We start from the raw sequence: 9,923 nt of genomic DNA on the forward strand, positions 1-9,923 counted from the left end.
TAAATCATTGCAGTAACTTTCATACTGGTCTCACAAGGCCCTGCAGCCTCTTTTCTCAAACAGAGGAAGCTTTCTAAACATACAGTTGATCTTCATTATTCACAGATTCCGTATTGTGCATTCTCCAGCTCACCACAATTTATTTCTAATCCAAAATTTATACCTAAGACACTTTCATGACCATTTATAACATGCACAGAGTGGCAAAAATTTGAGTCTCCCAATGCACGTGTTCCCAGCTGTGGCTGAACAAGGTGACATTCTGCCTTCCCCTTTCAGCTCTAATACTATAAACATACGTTCTATTGGAGGTCTACTTAGTGCCATGTTTTTCTCATTTCTTGCTTTTTGCTGGGGTCTTGCTGTTTGAAATGGCCCCGAGTATAGTGCTGAAGTGCCATCTAGTGTTTCTAAGCACACGAAGACTATGATGGGCCTTATGGGAAAAATATGTGTGTTAGACAAGCTTCTTTCAGTCATGAGATATAGTGGTGTTGGCTATGAGTCCAATATTAATGGGTCAACAATAAATATTAAACAAGGTATCTTCAGAAACACACATAAAACAGACTTCTGTATTGATCAGTTGCTAACCACATTGTAAACAGAAGCTAGCAGGAACCTAACCTCATATGTCCTCTAGGAAGAATGCTTCAATATGCACTAACTTGGTGTTCATGGTGACTTGTAGAATATAACTACCTTGAATAATGAGAATCAAAGGTACCAATGTGACCATGTCTCTTCCTTTTTTAGAACTCACTCCTGCCTCAGTACAATATGAAATGTAAAAATAGAAAAAAGAAAAGAATTCCCTCATGCCTCCCTCTGCACCCAAGATAAATTCAAACTCCTTAGCATGACATTTCAGGTCCTTCACGGTCTGGAAGGTCTTTGCTGACCTTCCAGGCACCTTGCCATGTGGTGTCCCTACCAGTACCCAGCCCACTCTCCAATGTTCTTCCATTAGTTTTCACAAAGGTCCTCTGCACACCATGTGCCCACTGCCTCAAAGGCCCCTCCTCAGCATCTCTTCTTGGTAAACTCCAATACATCCTTCAAGACCCAGCTTCAATGTTACCTTCTCTGGGTCTCCCTCTGGCAGAACTTAAAACTCCCTTCTCTATCTGTGTCTTTTCTAAGACTTCTCACAATGTTGTAACTGATCTCTTTATATGCCTCCTCTCTCCTGTACTTGGCAACAGCTTTTTGGAAAGAGCATGGAGTATAGAAATGTGTGACTCTCTGCAGGGTGTGTGCATTTCACACATCATTCATTCAATAAATATAAGTTGAAGCCTAACTGAACAAGACACCAGGCCCCATACTAGGCACAAGGGATAGAGCAGTGAATAAAATAAAGCCACTGCTGCATGTGTCTGCAACACTGTGCCCATAATTGTGGCCTGTGTGTAAGAGTATGTACATGTGAAGCTACATTGTGTTTGCTTGTGGACATGTGGTGTTTGTGGCTCCTGGATACTTTATCTGTTGAATCCTGACCCCAAGTGACCTGCTGATACAGGGCACCTTGGAAGTTAATTAGGCCAACAGACTGTGTCTGTGCACTAATGAGAAGCCTTCCCCAGGCGCCCCTGCCCACCTTCTCCACCTCTCCTGTGGTTCCTGCCTGGCTTGGGTTTGGCCTTTTTAACCCAAAGACAACATGCATCCAGATGAGATTTTCTCTAGTGAATACGTCTACTCTCTCCCTCCCTTCTCCTCTGCCTTCCCTGTATCTCAGAAAGAAAAGGCCTAGGAATAAGGAAAAGGGGGGGAAGAAACATTTTTTTGAGGACAAACCATGCGGCAGGCCTGTGCTGGGCAGTTTACACGCATTCCAGGCAATGGTAGACAGGGATTCCCTTGTGCCAGGCACTGTTCGAAGCACTTTACCCTAAGGCTGGGTTAATGCACGTATCCACCCTATGAGGTAGGTGTTGTTCTTTTCCCCCTTTCACAGAGAAGGCGAGAAATCACACAGTGAGAAAGTGGCAGAGCTGGGATTCAGGCCTCAGCTTCTCCCACACAAGCCCACAGACGGGAGGATGAACAAGGAGTCAGAGTGGACTTGAGGCTCTCCCCTGAGAGGATACCAGGATTCGAGGCTCAGAGCCCTGGGAGGAGTGAACCCCTCAGTTTCCTGAGCCTCATCAGAAGCAGTCTGGGGAGGCTGGGGCCCAGCCAATGGCAGTGCAGGCCCCAGCTCCTCCTCCTCCCTGGCTGGGCCGGCACACTCGGCAGGCTCTGTCCTGGAAACAGGCTTCAACGGGCTTCCCCAAAAACCTTCCCCACTTCTGGGTATGAAATTCCAGCTGTTTGCTGAGTCCTATTGCCAGCTGCTGGGAGCCAAGAGAGCCCTGAGGAGTAGCCACTCAGGTAAGAGCATCTGTGTCCGCATGTGCCCTGCCCCTTGGCATACGTGGCAGGAGGACACTTCTCTGCTGGGGAGTTGGGGGAGGTGGCCTGGACACATCTGCCACCCTGGGTCCTGATGGTGGAGGAATAAGGGGCTCTGGGTTTTTTCAGCTCTCCCCAGCTAGGCAAAGGTGGGAGCAGGGGCCAGGCTGGAATCTCAGCAGGCAGGGTAGCTCTGCCTGGGCCTGCAAAGCCCTGCCCCACTCCTCCCCAAGTAGGGATGGGCTGGGTGAGAGCCCCTGGGGGCTGAAGGCGGGGCCTCCCTGGGTGTTCCCTGAGAAGCTGCCAGGAGTCTCGCCTACCTTAGACAGGACTGAGCACGCAGGCTGGTGATTCAGAACAGAGCTCCCCCCGCCCCCCCGGCCCCCACCCCCACCCATCCCCGTCCAAGTGGCGCAGGTGGAGTGGAGACAGGGTGGTGGGCAAAGGTACCCCCAGTCACCCTCATCCAGGATCCACACACAAGGGGGAGGACAGAATCCGTCTGCACACAGACAGGCAGGCAGCTCCTTGAAACTCAAGGAAAGAGTCTGAGGCCTAAGGCTGGGCAGTTCCCAGAGGGTGGGTTCTAGAGCCAGCCTGCCTGGGTTCAAATCCTAGCTCTGCCACTTATTAGCTGTGTGACATTGAGCAAGTTAATTAATCCCTCTGTGTTCCTCTTTCCTCATCTGTAAATTGGGAATAAAAAAAATGCCCTTTCCTAAGGTTGCTGTGAAGGAATAACGTACTGATTCATACAAAGAACTTAGAGCGGTGCCCAGCACGGCATGAATGCTTCATGGATATTGGCTGTTATCACTCCTCTGCTTTGCAGTTGATCATGCAGAGGCTCGAGACAGCCTGGTGAGCTTCAGCCTGGACCAGCATGCGAAGGCCATCATGAGCCCTTTAGTGGCTAGGAAGACAGGTTCCTTGGGGTCCCAGGGTGCACAGTTGGTTGAAACCACAGTGCATGGGTCTTAGTGGACACACCCCCATCCCCAGGAATCAGGCCAGAGGACTCTCGGGTGAGGAAGTGGGGACCCCTTACTCTGCCTAGCAGTCACGGCCCTTATGCGGAAGTGAATCTGATTCTGTGAGTTCATCAGGCCAAATTCACCAGCAGAACTGACAGGAGCAGCATTTCCCACTTGATGTCTTGACAAGGCTGTCCCACAAGATGATAAACGTTATGTCAGGAGGAAAAGGGCTTCTGTGGGCAAGGGAGTTTGGGCAATGCCACATATTTCATACCTCTTTAGGTGAATTTATTAGTGAGTTTATTAGCACGGTTGAGCAAAAGAACCCTATTTAACTTTACTAAACCCAATGTTTGCCAACTTTTCTTGACACAGAATCCTCTTCTCTCACTTCTCCTATTGCCAACCTATGGGATAGGGTTCCAGGGAACACTGTTTGGGAAACACTGGAATACGAGGTTACTCTAGGAAGCCTACTGTATGAAGAGAATTTATTGCTGCCTGCTTTAGCTTTCAGCTGGATTGCATTGACCGTGCTTCAAATGAGTGGCACTTGAGCAGGACTCCACCTGGCTAATTACAGAGTGTTAGACCAGATGGGAGCTTGGGGACAAGGTTCCAGCCTCCTTTCCAGTCCCATCCCTGAGCCAAGAAAAGAACAAAGAGCAGGTTCCCCTGGGGAAGGGGCTGTCTGAGAAGAGGCAGCAGTGCTCAGAAAGGAGAGAACCATCTCAAGGCTCAGCCTCCTGAGGACGAGGGCCAGGGTTGAAACAGAGGGAGCAGGCAGAATGTCCCAACTCTATCAGTCTTCACTCTGCAGAACCTCAAGACCAGAGCCTCAGGCCCTGGGAGGAATGAGTGGTTCCCTGGACCTGCCCTCATCCACTGGTATTGGTAAGAGTTGGGTTCTGGACTTAATTACCTATGCTCAAATCCCAGCCCTGCACCTAATAGTTGTGTAACCTTGTATAATGCCTCTAAACCTCAGCTTCCTCCCTCTATAAAATGGGGACAGTAGTAGAACCCAGCTCCTCTAGTGGTGGTGAGGATGAAATGTGATGACATATTTCTACAAAGTGCTCAGAGCAAGTCTGTGATAAATGTAGGAAATTATTGTTCTTGTTTCCCTGCAGTAGCAGCTGACGCGTGGGTCCACCATGAACTGGAGTATCTTTGAGGGCCTCCTGAGTGGGGTCAACAAGTACTCCACAGCCTTTGGGCGCATCTGGCTGTCTCTGGTCTTCATCTTCCGCGTGCTAGTGTACCTGGTGACGGCCGAGCGTGTGTGGAGTGATGACCACAAGGACTTCGACTGCAACACTCGCCAGCCTGGCTGCTCCAACGTCTGCTTCGACGAGTTCTTCCCCGTGTCCCATGTGCGCCTCTGGGCCCTGCAGCTTATCCTGGTGACGTGCCCCTCACTGCTTGTGGTCATGCACGTGGCCTACCGGGAGGTTCAGGAGAAGAGGTACCGAGAAGCCCATGGGGAGAACAGTGGGCGCCTCTACCTGAACCTGGGCAAGAAGCGGGGCGGGCTCTGGTGGACATATGTCTGCAGCCTCGTGTTCAAGGCCAGCGTGGACATCGCCTTTCTCTATGTGTTCCACTCATTCTACCCCAAATATATTCTCCCTCCTGTGGTCAAGTGCCACGCAGATCCGTGTCCCAATATAGTGGACTGCTTCATCTCCAAGCCTTCAGAGAAGAACATTTTCACCCTCTTCATGGTGGCCACAGCTGCCGTCTGCATCCTGCTCAACCTCGTGGAGCTCATCTACCTGGTGAGCAAGAGGTGCCATGAGGGTCTGGCGGCAAGGAAAGCCCGAGCCATGTGCACAGGTCATCACCCACACGGTACCACCTCTTCCTGCAAACAAGACGACCTCCTTTCGGGGGACCTCATCTTTCTGGGCTCAGACAGCCATCCTCCTCTCTTACCAGACCACCCCCGAGACCATGTGAAGACAACCATCTTGTGAGGGGCTGCCTGGACTGGGCTGGCAGGTTGGGCCTGGATGGGGAGGCTCCAGCCTCTCTCCTAGGTGCAACCTGAGAGTGGGGGAGCTAAGCCGTGAGGTAGGGGCAGGCAAGAGAGAGGATTCAGATGCTCTGGGAGCCAATTCCTAGTCCTCCACTCCAGCCACCTGCCCCAGCTGGACGGCACTGGACCAGTTCCCCCTCTGCCCTGCGGCTCGGCTTCCTTTTCTAGAATGGAAACAGTGAGGGCCACTGCCCAGGGTTGGAGGGAGGAGGGCGTTCATAGAAGAACACACATGCGGGCACCTTCATCGTGTGTGGCCCACTGTCAGAACTTAATAAAAGTCAACTCGTTTGCTGGTTCCAGGTGCCCTCTGGTTGTGCAGCCTTTGTGACCCTCACACGTTCATGGTGTCAATCTCTCTGCCCCCGCAAAGGGCTGCACTTGATCCAGCCTGTGAGGGGCATCCTCTCTTCCAGAAAGGGGGCCCCCAGTACTCCAGGGGACATGCTACTTGCTCATGCTCCCATCCAGCCTTTATCCCCCATGGCAAGTTTAGGCCTGTTGGTTGTCTGCAGAGAGAATGGAGCTTAGTCCACGTTGCAGTGGGAAATTCATGAACCCTGTGTCTAGTTCCACCGGGACTCTGGCAAAGTAACTTAAGCTTCTCTCCAAAATGGGTTAATAATACCTAGCCTGTGGGGGTTGTGCTGAGGACTGATGAGCTCATGGCTGTGGACAGGGTTAGCCAGCTGTAAAAGGACACATAAATGTTAATCATTGGTATTAGGAAGTGCTCGATAACGCCTGTGGGAAATGAGGCAGAAGGCCCCTCCCTAGCTGCACATTAACCTTCATCATCCCAGTCAGAACACAGGTCCCAGGCCCCCCACCAGCATATGTGAGGTCACACTCCAGCTTCCCTGGAGGCTTTCCCCAGGACCCACAGAGGATGAACAGCGATGCCGTGCCTGGCCTGTGCTAACTGGGGCATTTCATGCTGCTGACCTGCATTCTTTGCCTCCACCAGGGCTGTGGGTGCCCTGGTCTAGAAAAGTCATAGTTGACCCCTCCCATCCCCTACATAATCCAAGAGCTTCCCAGGCTCCAGTCCCAGAAATATCCCACCGTCAGAATGGGATGCGTTCCTGCACTAAATTAAGGTTGCCCCTTTCCGTAGATGTCAGCTGCTGAGGACCTCAGAATCAGGCTTCCCAGGAAAAGGGCAGGAAAGAGGGCAAGGAGGCAGGGTAAGGAGGCAATGGGAAGGGGACAGGGTCAATCCCACTGGTGCTGTCCTAGGCCTTGGCTTAATGATATCAGGCTCCTGAACCCCACAGAGCAGTCTCACCCACATACCTGCCTGCCTGGGAGCCAGGCTCAGCCATGCCCAGCCAAGCTAGAGAGGAGGCGTGGGCCAGGAGAGAAGAGCCACAGGTGTTTGCTCTGAATATGTGCCCGGGGAAATCCGCCCTCCTGCCTGCCCACCCAATCACTCTCGCTTGGCTCATTGGCCCAGAAAGCCCCACCCAGCAGGGGAGCGAGGAACAAAAGCTGCCTCTGGGAGGTCCCGAGGCAGACAGACAAGCCCAAGGACAAGGAAGCAGCTACTGGACCCAAGAAGGGTGAGGACCGAATAGGGCAGGAGGCTGGCCAGGAAGCAAGCAACCAGCTGAGCTGAGGATATCCAAGGGACCTCAGGCTGTGGGCTGGGCTTCAGGGAGGCAGCCAGAGGGTCAGGGTCCCTAGAGGATCCCCAGGGAAGTGCCAAGGAGGAGAAGGAATGTCCTGGCTGACCTAAGGGAGGACAGAAGATTAGGGAAGAGGGGGGATCAGGAAGAAATGGGTTTTAGTTCAGTTTAACAAACATCTATTGTGTGTTCACTGGGCCAGGCCAGTGCTAGGTGCTAGGGAGACAGAGGTGAAGAGCCGGCCCTCTAGCAGTTGACAGTCTCGCAAAAAAATAAGACAGGTAAATAGACCATTTGGGTACAGGCGATGCCTCTTGCTCTGAAAGTGTCCCAGGCACACGATGTCTGAAGAGGCTGAGAGCAGAGTCAGGGATGGGGATGGGGAAGGAGGAGGGTAGGAGGAGGGGAGGGTTTGGAGATGGGGCCTGATGGGGACTCCAGACAAGGGGGTGTGGAGGTCAAAGTCCACAGGCGAGGCCATTGGACTAAATGGACACTAAATGGACAGAGGAGGGCGTGCCCCCAGAGAAAGTAAATGGGGGGTCCAGACCATGCCAGAATCCATCCTCGGTCCTTCCTAAAGCTGGAATGCTTGGAATTCCAGAGGAACCCACTGTGGTCAAGACAGTCAGCCCTCAGGCCCCAGCACCAGGGCTGCCAGTGATTCCAAAGCACCTCTGTTTCGTTTGGGAGGGAATGCCAGGGCTGAGAACCTTCCTGGAGCCAGAGGCAAGGAGTAAGGAGGAAGACGGTTCCGGGATTTACCAAGGGGCTGATGTGAACGTCCCCAACACAGGGCCAGGCTCCTGTTGGTGCTCAGTAAAAGTGGGACGGATCTGACAACTGATAAGGATACATTCCCACCCCTCCTGCCCTGGCCCAGCCCTGGCAGCTGATGGGAGAGCAGATCGTCCAATTCAAACCTTCCTACGATCTCTTTAGACGTCATGGGCTGAAACTTGGGGTAATAGAGGTTGGCTGGCATATCCATGCAGGATGACTGTCTTCACATGTATCTATTACCTTGCAGAATAAAATAGACCCTGATTTTGGAACCTGAAGACCAAAGTGCAAGACTAGCTCTGCTACTTCCATCTGTGGACCCTTGGGCAGGTATCTCTGTGCCTTCACTTACTCTTTATGAAATGAGGACAGGGGCAATCCCTACCCTACCAAGTCATTGGGAGTGAGGACATGATGACACGGTGATTGTGAAAAGATTTTGTCAATCGCACCAGCGTTGAGGGTGCCCTTCTCCAGGTTCCCCCAGGCCTCAAGGCTCCCAAGGCCTGAGTGGGTGGGTAGCACCCAGGTATAGACCTTCCACGTGCAGTACCCAGGACACAGCCAGCATGAACTGGGCATTTCTGCAGGGCCTCCTGAGTGGCGTGAACAAGTACTCCACAGCGCTGAGCCGCATCTGGCTGTCTGTGGTGTTCATCTTTCGTGTGCTGGTGTACGTGGTGGCAGCGGAGGAGGTGTGGGACGATGAGCAGAAGGACTTTGTCTGCAACACCAAGCAGCCCGGCTGCCCCAACGTCTGCTATGACGAGTTCTTCCCCGTGTCCCACGTGCGCCTCTGGGCCCTGCAGCTCATCCTGGTCACGTGCCCCTCCCTGCTCGTGGTCATGCACGTGGCCTACCGCGAGGAGCGCGAGCGCAAGCACCACCTGAAACACGGGCCCAATGCGCCGTCCCTGTACGACAACCCGAGCAAGAAGCGGGGCGGGCTGTGGTGGACGTACTTGCTGAGCCTCATCTTCAAGGCCGCCGTGGACGCCGGCTTCCTCTATATCTTCCACCGCCTCTACAAGGATTATGACATGCCCCGCGTGGTGGCCTGCTCCGTGGAGCCTTGCCCCCACACTGTGGACTGTTACATCTCCCGGCCCACAGAGAAGAAGGTCTTCACCTACTTCATGGTGACCACAGCTGCCATCTGCATCCTGCTCAACCTCAGTGAAGTCTTCTACCTGGTGGGCAAGAGGTGCCTGGAGATCTTGGGCCCCAGGCACCGGCGGTCTCGGCGCCGGGAGCGCCTACCCGATACGTGCCCACCATATGTCCTCTCCCAGGGGGGGCACCCTGAGGATGGGAACTCTGTCCTAATGAAGGCTGGGTCGGCCCCAGTGGATGCAGGTGGGTATCCGTAACCTGCGAGATCAGCAGATAAGATCACCAGGTTCCCCCGACCTGAGGCCACCCAGGAAAACAGGGAGGGGCAGTGGCATCCTTGCCGTAGCAGGATGGTGAGCAGGGTGGCTGTCGGGGCTCAGGAAGCTCGCCCAGGGGCCAATGTGGGAGGTTGGGGGTAGTTTGGTCCCTGGGTCCTGAGCCTCAGGGGAGGGAGGTTGATGGTTAGTGGGGATTTTGTATATGGCAACAGTGAATGTCAAACCTCTTAATAAATATGATCTTCCCAGTACTTTGCAGACCAGGTGGGGAGTGGCCAATAGGAAAACGGGGGGTGGGGGGGATTAGGTGGACCTCAGAGAGGATGCCAAGACTACTCAGTGAGCACCTGAGCACTGGAACCTCAGATCCAGGCTCACCCATCACCCCCCAACACACACAGAGTGTGACCCCAGGACATGGTGGGCTGTGCCCAAAGGCAGAGGCTACTCCAGGGGCCTCGGGGTTCTGCAACCAGCTGGCCAAAGCAGAAGGAGAGGAATCCCAGGAGACCCTGTGCCCAGCAGAGTCGGTTCTCAGTGAGCGTCCATCACAGGAATGAGCGTGGGTCGGGCCTCCCTAGCCCTGCCCAGCACAGGTCCTGGATAGGTGAGTCCCTTCTGACAGTGGGAGGGGCAAGGCTGAGAGCAAGCCAGGGATGGGAATCTGTCAAGGTGCCCAAGAGGCACATCCTACAGGCCAGGG

At 53.6% G+C, this 9,923-nt stretch overlaps 2 protein-coding genes across 2 annotated transcripts; both read left to right on the forward strand.

Annotated features, from left to right (window-relative positions):
- The first annotated feature begins 2,231 nt into the window (after nt 1-2,231).
- GJB5 (gap junction protein beta 5) lies at nt 2,232-5,716 on the forward strand. Its single transcript, XM_032159058.1, has 2 exons — nt 2,232-2,379; nt 4,511-5,716. Exon 2 carries the CDS (start codon nt 4,535-4,537, stop codon nt 5,354-5,356), a length of 822 nt encoding a protein of 273 aa, XP_032014949.1. The 5' UTR covers nt 2,232-2,379; nt 4,511-4,534; the 3' UTR covers nt 5,357-5,716.
- A 1,215-nt stretch (nt 5,717-6,931) lies between these two features.
- GJB4 (gap junction protein beta 4) lies at nt 6,932-9,471 on the forward strand. The gene is made up of 2 exons (XM_032160178.1): nt 6,932-6,980; nt 8,077-9,471. Exon 2 carries the CDS (start codon nt 8,399-8,401, stop codon nt 9,197-9,199), a length of 801 nt encoding a protein of 266 aa, XP_032016069.1. The 5' UTR covers nt 6,932-6,980; nt 8,077-8,398; the 3' UTR covers nt 9,200-9,471.
- The last annotated feature ends 452 nt before the right edge of the window (nt 9,472-9,923 follow it).

The sequence above is a fragment of the Hylobates moloch genome, unplaced genomic scaffold (assembly GCF_009828535.3).
Source record: "Hylobates moloch isolate HMO894 unplaced genomic scaffold, HMol_V3 SCAFFOLD_8, whole genome shotgun sequence".
NCBI lineage: Eukaryota > Metazoa > Chordata > Mammalia > Primates > Hylobatidae > Hylobates > Hylobates moloch.

Coding starts and splice junctions, on each gene's coding strand:
- GJB4 (XM_032160178.1), top strand. CDS start 8,399: ATGAACTGGGCATTTCTGCAGGGCCTCCTGAGTGGCGTGAACAAGTAC.
- GJB5 (XM_032159058.1), top strand. CDS start 4,535: ATGAACTGGAGTATCTTTGAGGGCCTCCTGAGTGGGGTCAACAAGTAC.